Here is a 25,968-nt window from a genome sequence, read left to right on the forward strand (position 1 = left end):
CACTTGAGATTAGAATAATTTCTCTATATATATAAATATATCTCTCTCTCTCTCTCTCTCTCTCTCTCTCTCTCTCTCTCTCTTTCTCTCTGGGAATCATGAGACACATAGGCCTATTAACTTGAAAAAAAAAAGGTCTACCAGGAACATCTGCCGACTGTTCCCTGGCAACAGGATGCCCGGTGCTCTGAGCTGAGCTACTGATCATGCCCATGGGGAGCCAGTTCCACAAGCTCCATGGTTTATTGGACAACAGTGACATTATTTGTTTTTAAAACATCCCATTTTATTTGTGGTAGTCACAAGCTAATGTACATGAGCAAAAACTTGTGCTAGCCTGGCTTGTATTTTAAGTCTCTGGCCAAACAAGTTTGCTATGTCATCAAATGTTATCTCTGTAAAGAGAAAATACTAAATCTTTTCTGCAATGTTACAAGTAGTCTGTGTGGGTAATGACATTTTGGTGCCACAGTTGTAAGGCAAGGCAAGGCAAGGCAATTTTATTTATATAGCACAATTCATACACCATGGTCATTCAATGTGCTTCACATACATGCACAACAATGTGCTTCACATGAATTTTTTTTTTTTTAAAAAGCAAAAGGTCAGTGCATGATCATAAAAACAGTAAATTATAGAAAATAAAAGCATGAGAACATTAAGGCATAAAAATAGGAAAATATAGGAAATAAAAGCATAAAAAGAATAATAACAATCACTAGTCTATTAGAGTAAGCAATAATACTTCAAAGGAACTGTTCATGGCCAGTTAGCAGAAGGCATCTGAGAAAAGTTTGGTCTTTAGTCTAGATTTAAAACTGAAAGTAGTTGGAGCGTTTGTAGGAATTGATAAATGTTTCTTTTCTTCATGACTGGTCATTCAGTGCTCACACATGTATAGAGCAGGACAATCTGTATTTGTATTTGCACAGTGACGGTACACAGCGAGTTAAGGAACACAGCTAGTTTTTAAATGCAACCGCACACACCATGGATCCCATCTTCAGACAGTCCTCATCACATCTTGGTAAGTCCATTTACCATCTTTGGTAAGGGATGTTAGGTTGTGCTTTTAATCTATCATTTCAGAGGGATGTTTGAGTCTTTGGTCTTTGAGATTTACACCATCAACAACAGCAGGTGATATTTGTGGAGCAAAGTTAGTTGTCTTTAGTTAGAGAATATGAATGGTGGTAGCAAATTGCCAAGGCATAGGACATTTTAATGTCAACACTGCAATATATTTTAATCACTTTACAGAACATGACGGATGTTACTGGAACATTTTGTTTAATGATTATTATCTAGAGCTTTAGAAGAGTCAAGTTACCACCACAGGAAATGCACATTATTTATCTACCAATTTCCCATGCTCTGACTGTAGAGTTCTTTGTTCTTGGGAGATGAAGTTCAAGGGCAGATTTTCAGTGTGGCACAATGCTTGTTCCCACCAGCATGTTTTAAACATTTAATTGAAAGGTCAAGTTGGTTACAGAACGGGCATGCCTTTGTAGATAGCCGGACTGTCTTTTGTAAACAGCTGAATAACTGTTCTGCAGTAAAACCTCAGTGGCACCACTTCCTCTCTCTTTTTTTTTAATCACCGACATACTGTCTGACAACCTCTGACTGTTCTTGAGTTTACATGCTCCTCATCTTGGATGCAAATACTTGAAAATTATGTTTGGTGAAAATTCACTCAAGTTACGCAGGACTCGCAGGATTTATTCAATAACAATTGCAATCGGGCTCACTCACAGCACAAGGATGAAAGTGAAGCAATTTCACTTGCATCGCACAGGGTTAATATACTTAAGATTTATCTAATCCTGAAGCCATAAATGTTTAACATGTTAGTCATGATAGCCACTCTTGACTAAGATCTCTAACTGAGCTTCCTGTCATTCCAAGGATGTCAGTTCTACACAAGGTCGAAAAAGGCACAGTTCAAGTCATTAAGAGTGTTTTGAAATGATCTCCATCCGATTACATACTGCTTGTGTTAGTTTTCATTGAACATGGTTGAACTACATTTCGATGATAGCGACAGACAGAAAGATAGAATCGCCAAGAACTGGAATATCACATCAACTGTCAATGGAACTTTAGCATGAGTGCAACGTTAAATGATTTTTGTTTTTCTGTGACGTGCATCATGTGACATCAAGCTGGCGTTGTTATTCTGAGTTTGTGGGCTTCTCTCCCTCCTGCTTTTTCTGTGACGAACACCTTTAACACCCTCAGCTTTGGTTAATGAGTAACAGTCTGTCTCTATAACCCCCCCATCCCTCTATAAATGCAAGACTCAGCCCAAGGCCCCCCAGTCTGGACTCCGGATGGCCACCTCAGGGATGAAGTTCATTGCTGCTCTCTTCTGTGTGACCTCATGTTTACACCTTGGCATCACTGTTCTTCTGCAAGGTAACGCAAACAGTGGCGTGTGAGAGTATGATATCATTATGGTAATGTGGTAGATGGAAGATAGTTTACCATTTTGGTGGTGTCTCCTCTGCAGGTCCTAAATGTGGTTTTCCTCAGGTAGAGAGCCTCCTCGACCGCTCCTTGAGAATCGTTGGGGGAACAGAGGCTTTGTATGGATCCCATCCTTGGCTGGCATGTAATCTTTTAACTGTCATAAGTATAGCACCAGACACCCTCATTAACAGCCCCAAAGGTGCATTTACCAGACACTTGCTGGCTCCTAATTGCAGGCATATTAGGTGGCCAGGTTATTACAGGGCTAGGCGGACACTTCATTTACCACCAGATACTGGTGTGTTTTATTGTTTTTTTTGGTGGTGTATTTGTCCTTATTTGTTTTGTTTTTTGTTGTTGTTGTAGGTTGTATTTTCTTTGTTTCGTGTTCATAAATTGGAGTAGCAGACCCCTTGCTCTGAGGATTTATATATTTTATCTGTGTGTGTGTATGTGTGAGTGTCATGATGTGCATTGTGTGCTGGCTTTTAGGTATCTTTAAGGTCTGGGGGCTTGCATTTCTGTGGAGCGTCCATCATCACGGAACGCTGGATATTAACAGCTGCCCACTGCTTCTATAGCATGTCAAAGTAGGTTGGAAACATGTTCATACTCACGCTCATCTCTCACACCAACCTGCTGTGGTTTACCACATCGCTTGCAGGGTGTAGTAGGTGCTGATCACACAGACACGCACATCCTGTTCTAGGATAGCGTACTGTTAGCGGTAGCAGTATGATTTTTAATGTAATGGGTATGTTATGAACATGCTGCAACCAACAACTGCCTTGTGTATTGTGTATTCTAATTACTCAATGATTCCGATTTCAGGGGGTTGCTGCCAAATGTTATTGCCATCATTGGGGATCATGATCAGAGAGTGGCAGATCAAGGGGAGCAGAGGTTCAGGCTGAAGAGAGTCAGAATCCATGAAAAGTACCGGACCTTCTCTCCGATGAACTATGACATTGCCCTTTTGGAACTGGATGGCTTAATTCAGTTTGGTACGTTTACCATTTACTAATGTGGTCATAATGATATGCTATTGTTGTATTGTAGTATTTATATTTCCTTTTAATGGTTTGCAGGTGAACATGTTCAGCCATTGTGCTTACCTCTGCCCAGTGAGAAGTTCCCGCCCAGGACCAGCTGCATTGTTGGTGGATGGGGCCGTGTAAGAGAACGTATGTATATGAACACGGAAGCATAAACACTGGAAGAATGATGAAAATCATTCCGATTTTTTTGACATTTAATTTCTCTATGCCTGTTCCTAAAACAACCTGGATTGTAGGTGGTCGTCTTCCACCTGTTCTCCGGGAGGTGATGGTTGACCTTGTGGAGCCAGCCAGATGCAAGCATGCCCTCCAAACATTAAGGCCCAGGCACACGCCACTCACTGTGGTGTGTGCAGGACCAGAGAGAGGAGGCCGAGATGCTTGCCAGGTACACTAGATCTTTACGTGTCTCAGATTGAAGCAAAGATGGGCTGGGCTCTGTAAAGTGCCTTGAGATAATTGTATTGTTTTGTTATTGTTTGCATTGTTTAATATAAATTAAATTGTATTGAAATTGAATGAGAGATTTCTGCAACTCTATTTTGGGAAAGAGGAGGGAGCTCTCTACGTTACAGCAAGTCAGAAGTGGAATACTGTCAAGAGGAAAATTCCTCAGTGTGACATTGAGAATTTCTTGCTAAAATGGTCCCTCTGCTATGTTCAGGGAGACTCAGGGGGTCCCTTATTCTGCCCCAGGGCGGACGGGCACTGGACAGTAGTCGGGATTACCTCATGGGGTAAAGGATGTGGACGCAGCTGGATCGACAACTTGTTCAAGGCACCAAACAGGAGAGGATCACCTGGGGTGTTCACAGATGTCAAAGTGTTGTTGCCATGGATTAAGAGAACCCTCAAAGGTTTATGCAACTGCCTTAAAAACTCATTTGTATTCCAAACATACTGTTCAATATGTCTGATGTAACAGCTTTCATTTATGTCTTTTTTTTCTAGAAGCAGAACTCAAAACTTATGTGTTCCCTTCAAGTAAGTGGTTAGCAATCAGCAGGTTAGCAATCAGATTATACAGATTCTTGCTTTTGAAAATGAAAGGTCAATAAATATATGTCTGTGCTTGATGCATCCAACAGGATTATGTCATGTGCTTGATGGAGCTTTGACTGAAAGACAAGGTGTAATTAGCAATCCGGATAAGCCTGCCGAATACTATGCAAACAATGAGTGAGTGACTTGCAGCTTTTGGTATGGTTTTCATCCTAGTGACAGTATGTATAGCGTAAACATTTCCCATAAATCCGTTGTTTTCACATACTCCCACTTCTTCCATTCTTAGAATATGTTCATGGTCCATCAACACTTCAGCTGGAAATCACATTCTCCTGGAGTTCCTGAAATTTGACTTAGAGAATGACACTCTCTGTCAAAGCGATCAGCTCACAGTGTTGGGAGACACTGACAGGGTCATTGGTGAGGAACTGAAAAAGTCACATAAACACACATCCTTCCTCTTGCACAATCACTGGCCCATGCACTATGGAGACATCAACAGTTTCCTGGAGTGGTTTTAAAGCCTTTGTGGAGCCACTAATAACCTCTGGACGTTTTGCTTTCATTCGCCAGGCAAGTTCTGTGGGAGCCAACTCCCCGAGCCTGTGCTTATCACCTCCAGCAGTGCCACCATACAGTTTGTGTCTGATGCCAGTGTCACAAGAGCTGGGTTTTCCATCCAGTACAAAGCTGTGGCTGAAGATTTTCAACTTGGTGAGTTGCAGTGCCACTCTCTAGAAGGATTGGCACAGAACAAATCTATTCTACGTTCCTAAACCGTTCTCTACCAGTGTTTGTTTCTAAACTGGTTTGCTGAGTATTACAAAACCTATTGAGTGACACTGTGGATTGATAAGGTGCAGGAAGAAAGACCAACGGATGCCAGGAACATTCTTTACACTGTCACAAGGAAACAATATGTCTTCGAAATATGACCCTTCATATGAGTCTCTGTAGAGATGATATTTTATTCCTTAAAAAATAGCAATGCATAAATTAAGAGAGGTAAGCAACAAGCCTTTGTTTTACTTGTATGGGGCAAATTCAGCATGGTTTTCTTTGGGGGGTAAAAGAGGTATTCGTTGTTAGGCACATGGTGGGGGAAATACTATTGATAACTGACTTAGGCTGTCATTGCTGCTGACAGGTTGCGTTTAATCTTCCAACAAAAGGCGAGGACTCTGTCCTCCCTCTTCAAATCCTCGCCATGCTCAGCACACCCTCCTGTGGTGCTGTCGTCAGGCAAGGGCCCAGACACAGATGCCCTCAGGGCGCACAGATGCCATAGATACGGGGTGAGCAGCATGCCACGGGGAAGCAAACTACACAAAGAGGCCCTGTGCTAAAGTAATGAGAGTCAGGAGGGTGAGGATTGAAGCATGCCGTCCTTCAGGTGACCCCGGTCAGCCCGTGACCGAAACCAGAGACAGAGTAGCTTCACCGCAGAGACCTGCGGGTGCTGTGGTGTTGAGGACCAGGTGCTGCCATGGGAAGACAAGGCGTGTCATTGGCACCGCCATCAGGAAATCACTCAACACGCTCATGCTTATCCTTTGTTGTTTGGTTCCTTCGCAGGGCCAGGATGTGGCACGGTGGCTCTGCTCCAAGCACAGGGGGCCATCCAAAGTCCCCGCTACCCAGAGGCCTACGGAAACAACGCAGACTGCCGCTGGGTCATCCATGCACCCAAGGGACACGTTGTCAAGGTGAGCCGGGTGGCATCTCCCTCTCTCTCCTAATAGAATCATTAATACATTCATGGCTCCTTGAATATGCAATGAGAGTTAAGTCTTAGCTCTGACTCCAGATCGGTTTACTCTGCTAGAAGGGAAAGTGACTCTCAGTCTTTCACAACAACACCCACCACACCATGACCTAAACACTATAATCACGAGAAGTGATATTTATGGGAAATAATGATCATAATTGAGCTCAGTGTACTTGACCTGATGGGAAAACATTGTTTGTTCTCGGAACTGAACTCTGTCAATCATTTTTGCAGCTTGACTTCCATGATTTTGACTTGGAGCATTCAGAGTATTGCCAATATGATTCCCTAAAAATATTGGGAGATCTTGATGGGAAACAAGAAATCGGTAAGACAAAGCCCTCACTTTCACTGTTATACTATACTTTTTCATTCATTCATTAAGCAGACACTTTCATACAAAGCAGCTGACTCACACACTCACTGCGTGTTCCATGAGTTTTGAATCCATTATATTTGTATCATTACCACCTTGCTCTACTAAAGTACGCTCCAAAATGTCACATCTGCTGTTTCTCTTCGTGCATGTATTCAAATATAGACATCTGGTTAGATCTCCAATCACTCCAATCACCCTTGTCCTTCTCCATACTGATGACTTCTCCATCTGCTCTGCCTGTATCAATGTCCTGTCTTCTCCTCTCCAAAGTGGTGCTTTGTGGAGGGACTGTGCCTCCCCCGGTCCTGAGCTATGACAGTGTGATGGTCCTCCAGTTCACCTCGGACAGCAGCGTATCGGCCCGTGGATTCAATGCTACACCGACATTCATCAACAGATCAGGTCTGAACATACAGAAACAAACAAAGCTGTCACTATCCATCCTCATATAACAGCCTTCATTAATATGGTACTATGCCATACATTTTATGTTACCGATTGTGGACTATGCAGTGTAGCTGGTCGCCAATTCATAGAAACCTTCAGACCACTGCATGCCCATCACAATGTGATGTGTCTGTGGACTTTCTAGGGGTGTCTGTTTACCCATCATAGACCGTCCCTTTTTGCCAACAGACCTCCAGGAAGATGACTCAACAGAACTGGACGAATCAGACGGCACCACAGTCCACTCTCGCCAAGTGCAGACAGGTTGGTCCAGTGATTCTTGCTTTGGCATTATTTGGTTTATTTGTATTGCAAACAAGAAATTTCACCCGGAATGGACTTTTGACTGGAAATGTGGTATTAAGCAAATGTGTTCCAAAGATCCTCAGACTCTAATCCTCCTGGTATGGCCTTAAGAACCATTAAACAAGGGAATGGTGACTACTCTATGCTTCTCGAACCCTGTTCTTTACAATATAGTTTCCTGTGGCTTCTGTTAAAGTATACTACTCAGAGGGTGAGCCTATTTCTCTTTGTCTTCTTATGGGTTGGCAGGCCTATGTGGAATGCCACACTCTCCTGCTGCTTCAGAGCTGGGAGAGCCTGAAGGGGGAGAGGGCGCGTCACAGCAGCCCTGGCCCAGGGATGTGAGAGTCCATCTGGGCACTGAGGTCATCTGTTTGGGTGCCATCATCCAGCCAGACTGGATCCTAACAGCAGCCCACTGTGTCCATGGCCTGTGAGTGGCTATAGATATTGTATTCACACATATTCATTTGTAAACAGGGAAATGTTCATCTTGTTTGTGTTTACTTTTTGGTTGTAAGATACCTTTATTTGATGTTTCACCTCAGAGACGAGAAAATACTTGCAGCATTGACTGTTGAAACTAGGGACCCAGACAGCCAAGTAAGACATACAAAAAACAGCAACAAACAAACAAACAACAACAATAACAAAACAATCAATCAAACAAACAAACAAAATATACATACATACAGATTATTAGTATGAATATCTACATGCTGTGTGAATGTGTGCATTTAAGTATCAGCGTAATTGTTTGCTCTCATGCATTTTATCTACATGAAATATACGTTTCTCCTTAATGACTTATCCTTCATTCTCCATCTGTCGGTGCAGCGTCGGAGGGTGAGGAAAGTACTTCTGCACCCCCAATATGAGCCTTCCACTCTGGACTCTGATGTAGCCCTCCTGCAGCTGGACTCTGAGCTTGTGCTCACTGACCACACACAGCTGATATGCCTGCCCAGCCTCCTACAGGGGGACTCACTCGCCCTGGACTGCCAAGTGACCCTTGGGAGCATACACGGTGGTAAGCGTCAATACACGAGCACTGCTGTTTATTTACATTACATTTAGTCATTTAGCAGACGCTTTTATCCAAAGCGACTTACATATGTGCGACTTACAATGTATACACATTTTACATTTACACTGATGGCACACTGCACATCAGGAGCAATTAGGGGTTCAGTGTCTTGCTCAAGGACGCTTCGACAGGGAATCGAACTAGCAACCTTCTGATTACTAAACGACTTCTCTACCTCCTGTACCACTGTCGCCCCCATTTATGAAGTCGGTGATCTGTAGGCAGAGGACGTACATAATCTACTAATCTATAATTTACTGAGTTAGAATAGTTTACCTTATCTGCACATTGGTACAGTAGGATGTTATGATTAGGAGTTTGCATTCCTTTGCACAGGACTGTGGCTGGTGTACAACATCACAGTCAATTTGCATATGCCAATGTCCTGTAGGTAAAAGGACAGTCTCTGATATCTTGCTTGTGTGTGTTCATTTCAGATGTACTTAACAGAGCCTTACAGTCTGTTCCATTGTTTTCTGATGCAGCTAACACCCACACATGTCTGTGGGGGGCTTTAATTGGCAGGTACCAATACATCACAGTCAGTAGAGGAGTCTCTGGTGGAACATGCAGACTGCGAACGCTACTATCCTGGCAGGCTGACCGACACAATGCTATGCGCTGAACATAAAGAGCTAAATGGTTATAGCTCCTGTGTGGTAAGGAAACCCTAATGATCAACTCTGAAGTGCAGCGCCAGTATGGCAAAACACCACACACTGATCATAAGTACTGAGCCTTACGCTGGTAGACATGCGACACAGTTCCACCTAGTGGGGGAAAATTACCTGGAATTCTAACCACACATTCCAAGGAGGAATACCTGACCTGCTATGCAAATAGTAAGGCAAATTACTGGGTAAAACTGAGACGTTTTTATTGGTCCTTATAGTGAATAACCACAAATGAACTGAAAAATAACTGTATTTATGCAATTCTCTCTGATTCTTTACCTAGGGTCATGCTGGAGCCCCTTTGGTATGCCGGCCAAACGACTCCAATTTCTTTGTCCTAGGGGTGGCCAGTTGGAGTGAGGGATGTGGAAAGTTTCCAAGGCCGGCGGTTTATTCCTCAGTGCCTCTTGTCGTGGACTGGATTCTGCAGCAGTTTGATGGTGAGTTACAGCTGGAGGTCTCTAGGGAGCAGTTTGAGATACAGTTTTCTTCCACACTGTTCACACCCCTTCCTAGAAAAGTTTTTAGAAAAATATGTCTACTGTGAATGGAATCCAGAAGTAAAGTTTATCTCTAGGATGTTCTGCATATAGGCAATTTATTTGCCCAACAGCTATAATATCTCAACTATTTAAGTGGAAGTTTTGGAATTTCACTTGAGGATACCAACTATTGTGGAGTTCTGATATAAACCTACAGCTAAAGCTACATATAAGTTATACACTATAGGCTACAGGACTTTTTTGCAATCACAGATCACCTGTAAGTGATTGTCTTTCCCTGTGTAATGTGCACCTGTTCCTACCTCTTCATGTTAATACCTGTAATAGTATGGGCATTAGCATGCTGCTAAGGTAAATCTAATGGCATCATCTTATATTCTGCAGTGACTTTGGATTCAGAGCTTGAAGAGGACCCAGATGAAAAAGATTTTAGGACTGAATCATCTGTAGGCTTTTAAGCTGTACCATCATATCTGCATTTCAACAAAGCCAGCCACAACTTGCGCTCTGAATACATGATCAGTATTTATATTACAGTAACGTTCATTATTATGTATTTTGAATTATTTATTTTGGTATGATATGTAGAGCAATGTTACTGCATGTTTGATGAAGGACAATGTTTTTCTATTATTAATGTATTCTCTCACGTGTATTTCCATAGCCAATTTATTTATATAATGATTAGGACACATTTTGGAAATAAAGTTTTTATGACTTGTTAATGGTGGTGTAATGTTATAAATTAAACCATGGGTATCCACTCTCACCAACATCATATAGTAATTATAATGTCGCGCACAGTTTAATAATATAAAGAAAAATAGTTGAACAGATAATCTGTACATTCAAAATGTTGTAGCTAAGTGATCCAAAGACAAACCGTTGCCGCATGCGTTCAGGACATTTCCGCGCCGCTATATCGCCCAGTGTTCTGATAATGGGGTGATTTCAGACCATTCCTCCTTACACATGTGCAGCCACACGCACGGTCATGTCATGTTGTTATGGAAACTGCGCAACTCCAATTGGTTTATTTATACAATCCCGCCTCTCCTCGGTCAGATGCTCCTCCTCTAGGACGCCCCTCGAGCAAAGGTGCATGCTTCGTCTCGATGTGTGACCTATTAAGGGTACCCGGGGACAGTGAGACTGAACAGCCATTATGGAGGACTATCTGGTAATTACTTTTGTACATATGATTTAAGAAAACATGGTTGCTTACTCTCGTATGTTGTAGTGATACATTTCTGAGAGAGAATAGCAACAGTAACAGTAAGAGACTGAAGTTATTACTGAAGTTTCTACTGCAGATTTAAAATCATAGTCATAAAATCTACACCATTCCTGAGGAATGACACTGCAATATCGTATTTGCGTCGGTCGGTGAAGGTATCTCACGAGTTGTTTAATTGATCGTATCTAATTTTAGAGTTGCTGGTTCTACCAAACAGACATATCTTGCAAAAATCTCAACAGCTGATACATACTTTTGCTGTTCTTTGCCTAAAAATTTGGTTCTGGACTTATTGCTTACAATCTACATCTTGATTTGAAATCAATCAACCTATTTTATTAATCCCAGGGCACTGATGTGAATGGTTAATGTGCTGTGTCTTTATTTGTTCTTTTATTACTTTAAACACATGCAACACCCATCTTAATGGTTGAACCTGGTTCTGTGCAGACAGTGTCTGTACTGGTTGCAGTGTCTGCGGTGGCTCTTACCCTATACTTCCTCATGCAAAGAACTGGTGGAGAGAAATCCTCACAGGCTTCCCAAAACTCTGCTGGACCCCATGGTCAAATACTCCCTGCCCCTCACAGAGAAGGAGGTTTGTCAGCATCATCCAAAGCTCTGTCTTTGAGGACATGGCAAAAAGAACACCTTTTCACCTTGAACAATAAAAACATGGATGACTAATGGTGATTTATTTGTTTGCCTTCTCCACAGGATATCAGCCATGATACCAAGCGCTTTCGCTTTGGCCTTCCCTCTCCCTCACACGTCCTTGGCCTCCCAGTGGGTATGGTGCAATCATTCTAGTTTTTATCAGGGCTCATCTAAGCTTCTTTGTTTCATAATCCTATCTCGTGGGCATTCATAACCATATGTAACAAAGAATCGCTCCATTGTGAGACTAATGTCTAATAAGCTGTCCTTGGTCAATTTCAGGGCAGCATGTTTATCTCTCTGCAAAAGTCAATGGCAGCCTTGTGGTCCGTGCTTATACCCCAGTTTCAAGTGATGAGGACAAGGGCTTTGTTGATCTGGTTGTGAAGGTAGTGTTCCTGCCAAACATGACAAGTTTTACAGGAAGTCTTTCTTGAAATGGTAAAAACCTGTTGTAGGTCCAGTACCTACAATGAGGATGGATAAAATAAAGTTACTTGTGTACTAGATAGACAGTGCCTTTGTGGAGCACCTTCTTAGCAGTGTCATTTGATCGCATAATGGTTCTTTTCAGGTGTATCACAAAAATACTCATCCGACCTACCCTGAGGGGGGTAAGTTGTCTCAGTACCTCAATAACAAAGGCGTTGGAGACACTATTGATTTCAGAGGGCCTAATGGACTGCTTGTCTACAAGGGAAATGGTAAGAAAATGTTTGTTTACTGTAAAAAGAATGTTGTTTTTTAGATTTCTCTGTTTTTCAATTTTTAACATAAGGGGATGGAGTACATTGTTAGATTAAGTTATGTTACATGATATCCACTAGATGTCAGCATTGTACAACATGACAAAGCCTGTAATGGTCTTTTGGATAAAAGGTGTTGGTGTTCAGAATAAGATACTGCTGTTTGCCTGATTTTGTATTATGAAATTGTTTAAGGAAAATTTGCAATCCGCCCTGACAAAAAATCTGAGGCCAAAGTCAGGAAGTTCAAACATCTGGGAATGATTGCTGGTGGAACAGGTGAGAACAGTTATCTCAGTTTATTTCTTCACCAGTATACTACAGTATACTAACAGATGACTCCATGGACAACTAACATACTGAAATGAACTGAACTGAATCAGTACTTCAAGACCAACATTGTTCCCTTAGTACTTAAATTTTTGTCAGGTACAGTCTTCTAATGCAATACACTTTTTGTCATATTCACTGACTCGCTCCTCACAGTAATCTAGCTGTCTGGTCTAGTGTGTGTGTTTGTACACAGTCCTGGCGCTGTAAGTGGGAAACAAACATAGCGGCTCACAATGAGCCATGAACAATCCTAACCAATCAACACAGTGCTTCAGGAGCAAGGAAGGGAGGGGTGTCATTTCATTAGTTGTGTAGTTCAAATATTTACAACCTCTCCTGAAACGGAAACCAAATTGATGACTGCATCTTTAATGTTGCTTGTTTATTTCCTGTATTTCTTAACAGTAGTAGTGGTGGTGGCGGTATCAGTAGTGATAGTAGTTGAAACTGAGATCGTTACATTCATCATCTCATTTACTTCTATCAATAAAGATTATTCTTCTCATCCTTTTCTTCTTCTTCTTCTTCTTCTTAGCAGTAGTAGTTCCGGTGGTAGTATTAGTAGCAGTGCTAGTGGTAGTAGAAGTACTAGTATTTGCTGCTAAATATGTTCAAATAAGCTGTGTGCTCTTTCAGGTGTTACTCCAATGCTCCAGCTGATTAGATGCATCACATCAGACCCTACAGACAACACCAAGTGCTCCCTCATATTTGCCAACCAGGTAAAACCTCTCACTGCATAGAAAGGAACTCTCTGATTGATCATTAAGAGCTGTCACAGTCCTGTGCCATTCAACACACATCTCACTCTCTACTTGGCTTCAGACAGAGAAAGACATCTTGTTGAAAGAGGAGTTGGAGGAGGTGCGAGAGACTCACGCAGAGCAGTTCAGTCTGTGGTACACGCTGGATAAGCCTCCGCAGGGTAAGAGGCTCCCATAACCATCCATGCCCAGCCTTTCTTAACATCTGCACCTTAGAAGCCTGATAATTCAACCTTATTGTGTCTTTATGTTTGGCACACAATGCCTTCCAAAGGCGTCTTCTTCCTGGAGACATATTAAGGATACATACAATGTAATTTACGGAGTATAATTGGATACTGTTCGTGTCTGCAATACCTCATGTTGAATTTGTGTCATTTTAGGAAAGCTCTAGAAGCTAACAGTTTTCCCATAGACAGATCAGGTCATTAGCTCGTACTTGCGATGCTTGTGAAAGGAGACGTTGAGACTCATTTAGGGTGATTCACTCCCTCGGCAGGATGGGCGTACAGCTCAGGATTCGTGGACGCTGACATGATTAAAGAACACCTCCCTGCTCCAGCGGAGGATGTGCTTATTGTGATGTGCGGCCCACCTCCAATGATCCAGTACGCGTGCCTGCCAAACCTCTCCAAGCTGGGCCACAAGACAGAAAACACCTTTGCGTACTAAACAGCGATGAACAGGGTGCAGGTGTAGACCACAAAGCTGACACGACGTCTGAGATTTGATACCATTTTAGTGAATAAATTCATTTTTTTTATTTGTTATATTGACTATGTTTTATGACCTTCATTACATTCTGGTGTAAGTTTAACAGGTGATATCCCGTCTCTGTGCTGTTCAGCTTTTCTCATGAACATGCACACACTCACACATACCGGTTAAAAAAACAAAACACGCCGGCACACAGGTCATGTGTATAATTTATCATCATTTTCTTTTATCATTTATCATCTGTCTTCTTATAAACTGATATCCTTGGTCAGCATTTACCACATCACAGTCTCACCCAACTCTCTCTCTCAATGTTTTTTCAGAAGTGCAATGAAAACAAGTTTAAATGATGGCTTTTCATTTGTGCCGAATTAACTGTTAGATTTATCAAACTCTGGACAAGGTGAAAAAGGCCACTCTGTTGAAAATAGATGCGTATGATTAGTCTTGTGAAAAGCTCCGGTCTTCAGCTGGCGTCATTAATTCACGGGGCTTTCACATGGTTTACAAATTATCGAACATCATTAGCTGCGGGGAATGTTCCAGCAGGGGTGTTTGGTGTTGTGAAGAGGCGTCCGAGGCCAGTGTGAATTTACACGCCTTATGGCTGTCACTCAAGTGAGAAGTGAACTGACAGGACAATTCCACATGAGCGCAGCCGGACGACAGCGAGCTCTTCTGACACTCATCATTAGAATACCCATAGTTGACCGCAATCTTTAAGATAGAGAGGCCAGTCTGTGAACCTTTAAGGACAGAAGTAAACTTTATGGAGACGGTGTGTTCCATGAACCCTTAAGAACAGCCAGGTAAACAAAATGGAATATAAGATGGCTGTGGGTAGCTCGAAGCACCTCATGAATTTGGAGGAATTCTCAATCATCACCTTGTCAATGCAGGTGACGTACAGTTAACATACATCTGCATGGAGGTTTTGGCATAGAACAATGTGCAATGTCTGGTGCTTGGCTTTACAAACAAAGCAGATGGAAAGGAGCAAAACGGAATGAACTGAAAGAGATACACAACTGTGCTACTGTCTTCGTGCAACATTGTCCACAGACTCCATTTTAGGTCCTTTATGTTAGGGAACTCATGCTCTCTGCCTCCTCGTGAGTCAGGTCTAGCTCAGGGGCCGAGGAACTTCCATTCAGACTCATGGACACACAGGCACTCCTGGAAAGCTCAGAGATAAGGTGCACCCTTTTGGGCAGATACGGGCCCATAAGACTTGAGCATGCAGGCATTTCTCCTCAGGTTACCCTCCCCTGTGGACCAGCCCTGTTTAGAGGGTTGTCTCTCTTATATACTGAAAAACAAAAGATCCATTTGGTTTTAGTACATATGTAAAAGTAAATGTACCCATACATTTGACACTCATAACAGTACATTGGAGTGTTGAACAAAGTCAACATATAGTGGCTTAACCCCCCTGAAAGTCATCACCCATTTTCTGGTTCACAAAAGATACTTATGCTGTAGTGTATTTCTGGCTTAATAATTTATTTGTCTCCTAAAAATTAATGAATGAAAAACTAAAATATACTCCATGCATAAGTATTCAACCCCTAAACATTAATACTTGGTACAGAACCCTTTTGCTGCAATAATAGCCTTAGATCTTCTCAAGTGAGACAGTACTAGCTTTGAATACTGTTCTGCTCTGTTCCTCCCCATTCTTTTTGGTAGAATGGACAATTTTCCTTACCTAACCATTACAATCACTGTGTCTGTTTAGTCTTCATTCCCTCTGTTATTTCACAACCTGGTTGATGACTCTTTTAAGTCATTTATTTTTGAACGTTAGCAGACAAATAACTTATTTTGCCCTCGGAAACATACTAGAGTATAAATATTACCAATAAACATACTGATTGGGAAATGATGTGTATCCATTGTAATTGAGAAAATGGCGATGATTTTCAGGGGGATTGAATACTTTTGCCAGCCACTGTAAATAAATGCATATGTACCTTGGCACCGATGAGAGTATATGCTTTATTCCTATGGCTGAAGGATGTGCACAGGTGTATAACTCACCAGTATAAATCTGCCCCGGGTGCTGACTGCAGGGGAACCTCCACCAGCCCCACTCCGCTCCTGAGAATCCTGGTGAGATATGCGTGTTATTGTGAGGCTGGAGAATACAACCTGCTATATAGTGAGGGGTGGTTCAAGGAATGTTTTTATTTAACTCGGTTGCTTTTAATGTAATGCGAGCCACCCCTTCCACCAGAATATCAGGTTTCCTTCAGGATATCTTACACTTACATGTAGATGTGTTCCTACTGTGGAGGAACCTTGCTCTCAGCACAAATACAACATTGCTGTCATTTGTTTTCCACGTAGACCAAAACACATGTACAGTATGGGATTGTGCCAGTCGGGACCCAAATACAGAAAAGACTACAGATTGCCTTCCCATTACGTATGACATAACAAATACAATAATAACCTGAACATATGATACAGTGTCTGTTTTTATTGACATCACTTCTCTTTGTTTATATTACAGTACAAATAGAAAATATCCTCTGCAACTGAATGGTCAATATAAAATACTAAATACTAACAGTGCAGAAAGTAACAAAAAAGATTTGGGAGGAGGGCTGTATTGACTGATGCCTGGTTGGCTGCGCTCAGTCTGGGTAAGAGGGGGTGGAAGACGTTCAGGTGTGTTAGGTCACTGGAGGGGTTGAGTAGCAACTGCTGTAAACAGCTGGTAAAGGCCTCTTGGGGTTAGGCTGAGGTATGAGGCTTCCCTGGATGGGATGTTGGTGTTCGTTAGCCGCGGTCGTTAGCGTCCTGCTCACACTATAGCTGTCTGGCTCCGTCGCATCCCACGCAGTAGCTCATCGCGGCTTAACAAGTACTGAAAGCAAGAGGGGGGAGAGGACCATGGGTGGGCTGGGTTAGCTGCAAGCAATGAGGCCACTGTAAGTGCACACACACACACACACACACACACACACACACGCGCACACACACACACACACACACACACACAAACGCCACACACACACACACACACACACACACACAAACGCCACACAGACATACATACACACTCACACACACACGCAAACCTTTGCACAGCACACACAAATGCAGAATGACAAAACAACCTGTCCTCTGCTGCTGAGTCAGGCTGTCGGTCGCTCAGTCACATTAGAAAAATACATCTGACACAAATCACACAAACACCATCAAGGGGTGGACAGCCTTCTCTTGTAAGTGCCAGGGAACACGTTGGCATTTTCTCAAGCTCTATGAGCTCCAGGCACAAACACAGCAACAGCTTAAGGTGGGTCATTCTCAAAAAAAAAAAGAGCTGGCAAGTCACCCCTTGATCAGAATGATGTGAAATGTTCAGTACCTCCAGAGAAACCAAGAGGAGCATTTATCACACACACACACAGAGAGAAGTTACCTGATTAGTTTATTAAAAAGAATTACTGATTGTAATGTGCATCAAGCTCAACAGTATGAGCAGTGTTAGGCATGAGGTAGAAGATACTCACTGTCAGGTTGTTTATTCCCTCTGACAGAGCTTCTATCTGCAAAATGCTTCCCCGGGTGGCCAGCGCCTGCAAGGTGAGGTCACCGGTCAAAGACGATACCCGAGGATAGGTACACAAAGCACTTGATCCATTCAGTACTACAGGAAACCAGATACATTTGCACTGTCCACATCAGGGAAAGCACAAAAAATGCAGAAAAGCAACAAAGGCAGCGTTTTAAAGTTGAGTTCTACCTGAGATAAGCCCCGCCTCTCAGGGTGCATGATGGGGGAAATTCCTGCCGCAGCATGCACTTCTTCATCTCACAAAATATGGGGAAGAGGCAGCATTGATGAGCGCAGGTTAGTGAATGACGGCGATGACTCATGCACACTGCCACTCAGGCGGTCACCGAGTGCATGTATGAAGCAAGACGAGCTTTATTACGTGACCTTAGATGAGGACATGAATAAGGACGTGGTGGAATGGCAGGTCTAGAGTCCTTTATAGGACATATAGGACACTTGGGCATGCTTGGCAAAAAAACAAACATTGCAAGTCTGCGCAGAGAAGAAAAACACCATTGCACAGTGAATCACATTGTTTATTAACTTTGGGATAACACCTTTGACATTTACAAGGCAATCAAGTGCTCCTTGCACTGAAGTATCACATCCATACCTATAAAAATATGGTATACCACATTATCTTGTATGAAAATAACTGGGTGTACTCAGCTGCAAACCCAAGTCTGTGCACTGCCTGTGTACTTAAACGTCACCCATATAAATATTAAATATCCCTATATATGCAAATATTGCACAAGTATTTATTACACAGGTGTGTTTAAAAATGTTAGGAAAATGAAAAAAAAAAAAAAAACTGTGTAAATACTGTTAGTTGAATTTCAGATATATTTGAAAAATAAATGATACATTGTTTAAACTGGTTCCATAATCCTTATGCCTTGTGAAGACATCATAGCTGCAATCTACCCTTGGCCATTCCAGGATCCCCAGGTATGGTAGTCAGGTATGAGCCTCAGGGCAGGCCCAAGCATACCCACTGACGTCCATGTGAAAACTGCCCCCAGTACGGTGCAGTTGCCCATGACTAGATGGAGGGAGGGGGGCAGGGTGATGGGTGTTATGCGATGGCACTCAAGGGACGGCTGGGTTGAATGGGGACGTGTGGACACTGGGGAGGGGAGGTGTGCGTGAGGGATGTTATTGGCTGCAAGCTCAGTGGTTTGATGAGGTGGGGTAGGACGGCGGCATCAGCATCAGCATCAGCTCTTAGACCCCACCTGCACCCTCTCGGGGTCCCTGTCGAGTATGGGGCTGAGGCCCCTGAAGCCGCTGTAGGGCCGGTGGGCCCCGTTAACCAGGGCCTGGGTCTGTGCCGCCTCCAGGGGGCAGATGTAGTCCGTGGTCTCGTCCGCCTTCTTCCTCCTCAGCTGACTGAAGTTGGAAAAGGGCAGCTTCCTTGGCTGAAAGAGAGCATTTGAGTGAGGCCACTTCCCTGCACAGATTACACACACACACATGCACACACGCACGCACGCACGCACGCACGCACGCACGCACGCACACACACGCACACGCACGCACACGCACACGCACACATCCCAATCTCTTTGCCCTTCCTTTATCAGTACAGTTTCATCAGTCTGTGGCTGAGTGGGTTGTTTTGAATGTGTTCAGTAAGCCAGTGTGTGCTGAGGGTAAATTATTTTATCGTTTCAGACGCTCAGCACAGCACATTTCTTTTCCTCCGCAGCCTTTGAGGAAAGCCAAGAATCGCTGTGTGCCTCGCCGCTGCATCGCTAAGCAGGCTCCGAAAACAAAGTGTACTGGGCGGCTCGCGCTGGGAATAATGCTTAGGCAGGTCTGAGATGTCAGGCAAAGAGGGATTAAGGTTTTTCCCTCTATTAGAGAGAAACACAGAAAGGGAGAAGTGTGAGAGAGAGAGAGAGAGAGAGAGAGAGAGAGAGAGAGAGAGAGAGGGGGAAACAGACAGAGAAAGCGAGAGGGAGAGAGGCGGAGAGAGAGAGACAGAGAGGGAGGGAGAGAGACAGACAGAGAAAGAGAGAGAGAGAGACAGAGACAGAGAAAAAGAAAATGCAATGAAGGTAATTGAATGCAGTGCGATAGAGGAGGAATAAAGAATAGTGGAAGAACAGACTGACAGAATAAAGGAGGCTTCTTCTGTGTCTCCTTGTGTCTAATGGAAGCCCTAATGGAAACAGCCCCAGTGATTTAAACCTCCTACCCGGACTTTGGCGGTGGTGGTGAGGGGGGTGTAGTTGGGCGACTCCATGAACTCCCTCTTCTCCTGCTGGGCCTGCCCCCCCACCAGGGAGCCGAAGTTGGTGGCCAGGTGCCGACGCAACAGCGTCTTCTGTGGCGGGATGTTGAGGAGCATGGCTAATGTCTCAGAGTTGAAGCGCGGCTCCAGGATCTGGAAAGCACGCATGGACCAGTCAAGCAAACGCACAGTGCATAGCTAATTACATGACACCATAAAAGGTCACTAGCTATTCCGTTACAGGACAGAACTCAAAGCACCGTCATACTCATTTGTAGGGGTTGTAATTACCGTGTGACAAATCATGCATCTTCCCTTTTGATAATGATTATTTCTTCCAATGATTCTCTGTCTTTTGTAACTATCCATCTATCCATCAGTATAGACTAGTACGACACATTGCAAACATTTTTATCTGTGTTCCACTTGACCTTAAATCCTTGTGAAATGCCTTGTGCAGTATCCTTATAGCCATGGGCACTGCTATAATGTGTAGTGTAACTAGCATAGTATCCTTATGGCCAGGGCCACCGCTATAACGTGTACATCGACTGTGGTATAGTATCCCTATGGTAAGAGGCTGTTGCTATAACGTGTACATTGACGCTGGTATAGTATCGGTAAGAGGCTGTTGCCATGACATGTGGCGTGACTGTGGTACTCACTATGGTAAGAGGCTGTTGCTATAACGTGTACATTGACGCTGGTATAGTATCACTATGGTAAGAGGCTGTTGCTATAACGTGTACATTGACGCTGGTATAGTATCACTATGGTAAGAGGCTGTTGCTATAACGTGTACATTGACGCTGGTATAGTATCGGTAAGAGGCTGTTGCTATAACGTGTACATTGACGCTGGTATAGTATCGGTAAGAGGCTGTAGCTATAATGTGGCGTGACTGTTGTATAGTATCACCATAGTAAGAGGCTGTTGCCATGACATGTGGCGTGACTGTGGTATAGTATCACTATGGTAAGAGGCTGTTGATATAGCGTGTACATTGACTGTGGTATAGTATCACTATGGTAAGAGGCTGTTGCTATGCCATGTGGCGTGACTGTGGTATAGTATCACTATGGTAAGAGGCTGTTGCCAAGACATGTGGCGTGACTGTGGTATAGTATCACTATGGTAAGAGGCTGTTGCCAAGACATGTGGCGTGACTGTGGTATAGTATCACTATGGTAAGAGGCTGTTGCTATGCCATGTGGTACTCACTATGAGGCCTCCATGGACTCCACTGCCCCTCAGGTTGGGCGCGTACTCAGCCAGGTCCACTGAGCGGAGCCACTCCATTACACGGTGGTTGGACCACTGCACCACTTCAGAGGGCGTTACGTTATGCTGCCAAACACACACACACAAACACAAAGTTATACGACACACACACACACACACACTTCTCTGTCTCAGACACACACGGTCTGGTGAGCTTGAGCTGGTGAGGTCTCTCACCTCATCTCCAGGCCTGCGCTTCAGGCAGTTGGGGTTGAACTTGTTGACGTGAAGCACATGGATGGCACACTTGATGCTGAGGTGATGGAGTTGACTGGTCACCTTCAGGAACAGCAGATCATTCTGGAATAAATCACACACACACGAACACAAGACGCAATGAGAGCGCATAGATCATTCTGGAATAAATCACACACACACGAACACAAGACGCAATGAGAGCGCATAGATCATTCTGGAATAAATCACACACACACGAACACAAGGCGCATGATTTGACACAATTCAAATTCATAATTCCATCCATAATTGGACACACTCAAAAAAATTGTGATTAGGAAGTTTTCATACCACTGTCAAATATTGCAGCATTTGGCCGTCTACCCTTGCGTCATTGAACTGGTCTTTGTACTGAGGTAATCCAATATCATCCAGCCAACCTATTTGGCAGAAACAAATCAGTGACAAACATCCCTTTATGAATCTGCATGGAAAAAGCATCTTTTCAGTCATGCTATTTAAATGGCAAAAACCAAGTCACTGGCTGTAAGGTGAAAAGAGTAGGATGCGGCGCTGACGAGACTACGGCGTGGCGGCGGGAAAACTCACGCGTGACCCAGATGTGATCCAGCTCAGCAGACTTCTCCGTGTGCTTGTTGCTGAAGGTGCGCAGGGCCAACTGGAGCTTCTTCCTGTGCAGTGGATGCTTAATCCCTGTCTCCTGTGGCAGGAACGACATTAATGCTCTTACTGGAGTGCATTAGACACTCCGCACAATCCCCTGGGAAACAGACTAAACACTCCCCTGGGTTTACGAGCAGCATCACACATTACTGGCAGGAGACAGGGACAGACAGAGAGAGAGAGTGGGAGAGAGAGAGAAATGGAGAGAATGAGAGACAGAGAAAGAAGGAGAAATAAAGAGAGAGAGAGAGAGAGAGAGAGAGACAGATCATCAGCCAATAGGTGTGGCTAATCAGCCATTAGGAGAGTGGACAGGAGCCCTGCTGGGGGTGAGGCTGGTGAGGAAAAGCTGGGCGGACAGGTAGAACTGCCTGTAATCAATGAGGAGCGCTGTGATTGAGAGCCTGGGCAGGGCAGCTGATCTGAGGGGCGGGATGGAAAATGAAGCTTGAGAGGTGGAACCAGGAGAAGGGTGTGTGTGAGATCGGGGTGGGGGTGGGTGGATGATCTGAGACGCTGCACCAGATGCTGGCTTAAAATAAATCTCATAAATATCAGGTGTGTCATGTTTTCAAGTCGTTACTGCTGTTATTCCCTGATCAACCCCCCCCCCCCCCCCCCCCACCTCACACCCCAAACTACCCCATCTGTCTGCCTGTCTGTCTGTGTCAGTCAGTTTCCCTGAGGATATGCCGTACCTTCTCTGTGTCAGTCAGTTTCCCTGAGGATATGCCGTACCTTCTCGATGTCCTGTGTGCTGGCAGACAGGAGGGTCTGCCCGCTGCTGATAGACTGTCTAGTCTGGCTGCTGTACTGTCCCAGGCCAAAGTCCTCCAGCCAACTGCACACCTGCTCCGGGCTCCACTTGGAAAAGGGCATGTTCATGTCACTGTAGGAGACAGACAAGCTGACTTGAGCACACCAGTGACCATCATGAAGCGGCTCCTAATGCTGTCGCCAGTACAGGATGGACTGTTGACTGCAGTGTCCAGTTTCAACTGTACTGACTGCTCCGGACTCAGTATTACAATAAACACGAAAGAGAAAGAAATGATTGACTTTCTCAACTGGCTTAATGAAATTGGTGTGTCGTCGGGTGTATTGGATTCAATTTATTGTCATTGCACAGAGTATAGGTACAGAGGCAACGAAATTGTAGTAATGTAGTGACTCTGGCATTGGCTGCTGGAGCACTGGAACAGCCCTGGTTTTAGGGTGTTAGTGTTTTCTGCTAACCGTGCCGCGAGTCCTGTGGTGGCCAGTCGAGGTCCAGCCGTGGCTCTCATGCCTCCTCTCCGGAACTCGCCCGACTCCGACTCGCCGGCGGGCAGGCTTCCCGACTGAGACCTGCGGATCCTGTGGAAGATGCGAGGGGTGAGTGCTGGGAAGGCTGCTCTCTTCGCCATAAGGCACCTACCTCCGCCAGAGCAGTAGTTCTAAAAAAGGCACGGGTTTTAAATACATTTGAGCGGATTAAGGCTTGCTTGGATAAAGCACCATGAAGGTGCAAGCTCGTGACATGGCATGTTACCCCCAAGACACATTCATTCAGAAAAAGTTACTGCAGAGCTGCACTTTAAAACCATAGCTCTGCTTCAAGGTTTAAGTGCGGCTGAAGTAAAGCAGACCAGGTACTAGAGCAGGGCTTTAACAGTCCACAACATTAACATTACCAACATTACTTGCCAAGCTTTTCCCACAGGTATGACATGACATTAAAACTTCCAACATATAAATGCCACCATGGTATATCTGGATGGGACAGACGAGAAGGCTGACCAGCTGGCTGGCAGTCGTCTGGCCCTGCAGTCCACTTACTTCCCCCACAGCTTCTTGATGCCCCTCTGCGTTTTCCTGTGCTCCGGAGAGACAGGCGACTGCTGGCCTGAGTCCCTTCCAGACGACAGAGGAGAGAGGTCAGACAGCGTCGATTCATCCGCCCTCTCTGTCCTTCCTGAGATAGGGCAAGACACACAGGGAAAACAAACAAAAAGAAAAAAAAAACCTGATGTGAGTTAATCGGTCATCTGAGGGAAAAAAAAGGTTGGTTGCCTTAATTTGGTCTGACATGAAGGACCCACAGAAATACGCACCGGCTCCGAAAAGATCAAGTCTTCCCCTTGAGCCTGAGCCAAATGTTAGCAAGGAAGTAAGATGAAAAAAAAAAAACACTTCAGTGTTTCAGAAAAATATCAAGATAGGTATTAACACAAGTCATGAGACTAACGCAAGGCACAAGGGCCCAAATTCTATTCAATTATGAGCAAAGACCAACCAAAGCAGATAAGATGTTACAATGCAAGAAAAAAGGGGGGATTTGGGAAAAACTCAGGCTCTCATCTCCATTTTGTTGTACAGCTGTTGAGATTCAGCTCCAGCTGGGACTATCCATGTGGATGCGATTCTGCAGCCTCACATGACACCAGTTAGGAATTCAAAGCACTCGTGCTTGAACAAATTCACGTCTAATTTGAGTTTAGGGCTGGGGTGGAGATAGGAGGGTGTAAAGTATTAGCGATGCGTGGGAGACATGCTTAATCTCAGCCTGCTCTGTGAGCTTTACAGTTTTTAAACCTCCAGCTCCACTTCCTCTCCCTCGGGGGAACGAGGAGAAAAAAAGAGAGAGAGAGCAGGAGAAAGAAATGGATGAAGAAAAGGAAAGAAAGACAGAGAGTGTGGGCAGACTGAGAGAGAGAGAGAGAGAGAGAGAGAGAGAGAGGAGAGAAGAAAAGAGTGGAGAGAGGACAGGAGAGCCTGATTAATCCCATGATGACAAACAGAGGATGCTGGGTATTTGCCTTTTTTCTCCCCCTGCGAGAGTACGATACCTAAAGCTGGAGCGCTGGCACTTCGGCAGCGGTCTTCAGCCCCAGAGCACAAGCAGAGGAAGGCAGGGAGGCAGGGCAGAGATCAGCCAGAGCACAGGGGGACAGCAACAGCAGCAGCAGCAGCAGCAGCAATATCAGCCACAGCAAGATGAGGGTTAGTGCAGAAGTGAGCGAGGAAAAACAGTTAGCCCATGCCATTAACCCGACAGCATGACAGTGAAGGAGAGAGAGAGTGTGTCAACAGCACCGCACAGGTCAGAGGAATTAAATGGAATTAAAATGCTGCCATGTTAACAGTGTTACAGATTAGAAAACATCTGTTTCTAGTATTAGATTTAGTATCAGTGAAGGAGAAGTGACCTCAGACCACTTATTATGTTCACTCCACTCAACAAAGAGACTGACTCAGCTGTAACAGCATCAGGCCACAATATAATAATAGGAAAATGCTGCCCATAGATATTGTTTTCATCCAGTGGGTTACAAAGAGCTGAAAACAGTCTATGTGAAGCATGAGGCATTCAGTATCTGTCCATTTTTTTTATATATATATAACCAGCGGCCTTGACCCCTGTCATCTCCATGTGTTTCTGCACATGCAGCCATGTTTTTGTTGCAGTGGAGTGTGGACATTACTATGAGTGACCAAACAGATTGGAAAGCCAAGCTTTGAAAAAAAAAGAAGAAAAAAAAAAGAAGGTAGGGTGATGCATTTGACCCTCTATGATTGTCAGAGGGGGTCACCAGACAGAGCACTCACTGAGGTTGAACTGGCTGTCCTCGCTGTCGGCTGGGGACAGCTGCCGTGGTGGGGAGTACTTCTCTCTCTCCCCATTCTGTTGCAGGCGGGGCAGCTTGCCTGGCAGGGTCCTGTATTTATTACTGTCTACATGATGGTTCTGTTTGCGGGGGAAAAAAGCAGGAGTGTGGGATTGAGAATCATATTCTTTATATACAAACCAAGGTTATGAACTACCTTCACGCACACACACTCTTATCAATGTGTTTTGTTAACATGTTAACATACGTAGACCC

The 25,968-nt window shown here is 44.1% G+C and overlaps 3 protein-coding genes across 15 annotated transcripts in view; 2 read left to right on the top strand and 1 right to left on the bottom strand.

Annotated features, from left to right (window-relative positions):
* The first annotated feature begins 879 nt into the window (after window positions 1-879).
* LOC105910353 (ovochymase-2) lies at window positions 880-10,427 on the top strand. Of its 2 annotated transcripts, none has more exons than XM_042707380.1 (22): window positions 880-1,027; window positions 2,304-2,421; window positions 2,516-2,613; window positions 2,968-3,065; window positions 3,307-3,479; window positions 3,564-3,659; window positions 3,770-3,921; window positions 4,198-4,390; window positions 4,485-4,517; window positions 4,622-4,712; window positions 4,825-4,958; window positions 5,112-5,252; window positions 6,114-6,244; window positions 6,541-6,634; window positions 6,956-7,087; window positions 7,322-7,396; window positions 7,688-7,871; window positions 7,987-8,041; window positions 8,276-8,468; window positions 9,051-9,184; window positions 9,483-9,639; window positions 10,087-10,427. In XM_042707380.1, exons 1-22 carry the CDS (start codon window positions 974-976, stop codon window positions 10,158-10,160), a joined length of 2,610 nt encoding a protein of 869 aa, XP_042563314.1. In that variant the 5' UTR covers window positions 880-973; the 3' UTR covers window positions 10,161-10,427. The 2 variants fall into 2 exon arrangements, with proteins under 2 accessions (XP_042563314.1, XP_042563315.1); XM_042707381.1 differs by having other exon boundaries at window positions 8,276-8,465.
* A 938-nt stretch (window positions 10,428-11,365) lies between these two features.
* On the top strand, window positions 11,366-14,209 carry LOC105910426 (NADH-cytochrome b5 reductase 2). Its single transcript, XM_012839148.3, is given in 9 exon segments — window positions 11,366-11,476; window positions 11,478-11,537; window positions 11,657-11,729; window positions 11,879-11,985; window positions 12,171-12,300; window positions 12,538-12,621; window positions 13,312-13,397; window positions 13,501-13,600; window positions 13,939-14,209. Coding segments are annotated over 9 exon segments (924 nt in total). The 3' UTR covers window positions 14,112-14,209.
* A 994-nt stretch (window positions 14,210-15,203) lies between these two features.
* ppfibp2b (PPFIA binding protein 2b) overlaps window positions 15,204-25,968 on the bottom strand; it is a 50,881-nt gene continuing 40,116 nt past the window's right edge. For 2 of the 12 annotated variants that reach the window (XM_031565316.2, XM_031565317.2), the window contains exons 18-31: window positions 25,694-25,832; window positions 24,934-24,966; window positions 24,199-24,231; window positions 23,924-24,059; window positions 23,342-23,461; window positions 22,844-22,994; window positions 22,031-22,142; window positions 21,773-21,861; window positions 21,422-21,544; window positions 21,185-21,310; window positions 19,928-20,116; window positions 18,963-19,145; window positions 17,678-17,743; window positions 16,127-16,265 (exon numbers count right to left, since the gene is read on the bottom strand). In XM_031565316.2, the coding sequence (XP_031421176.1) occupies window positions 16,161-16,265; window positions 17,678-17,743; window positions 18,963-19,145; window positions 19,928-20,116; window positions 21,185-21,310; window positions 21,422-21,544; window positions 21,773-21,861; window positions 22,031-22,142; window positions 22,844-22,994; window positions 23,342-23,461; window positions 23,924-24,059; window positions 24,199-24,231; window positions 24,934-24,966; window positions 25,694-25,832 (1,605 nt within the window). In that variant the 3' untranslated portion in view covers window positions 16,127-16,160. Of the gene's footprint in view, window positions 15,466-16,126; window positions 16,266-16,618; window positions 17,029-17,677; window positions 17,744-18,962; window positions 19,146-19,927; window positions 20,117-21,184; window positions 21,311-21,421; window positions 21,545-21,772; window positions 21,862-22,030; window positions 22,143-22,843; window positions 22,995-23,341; window positions 23,462-23,923; window positions 24,060-24,198; window positions 24,232-24,933; window positions 24,967-25,693; window positions 25,833-25,968 lie in introns of those variants that run through there. The other 10 variants (XM_031565321.2, XM_031565319.2, XM_031565325.2 and 7 more) reach the window with 8 other exon arrangements.

This window comes from Clupea harengus, chromosome 3 (genome assembly GCF_900700415.2).
Source record: "Clupea harengus chromosome 3, Ch_v2.0.2, whole genome shotgun sequence".
NCBI classification, from domain to species: Eukaryota; Metazoa; Chordata; class Actinopteri; order Clupeiformes; family Clupeidae; genus Clupea; species Clupea harengus.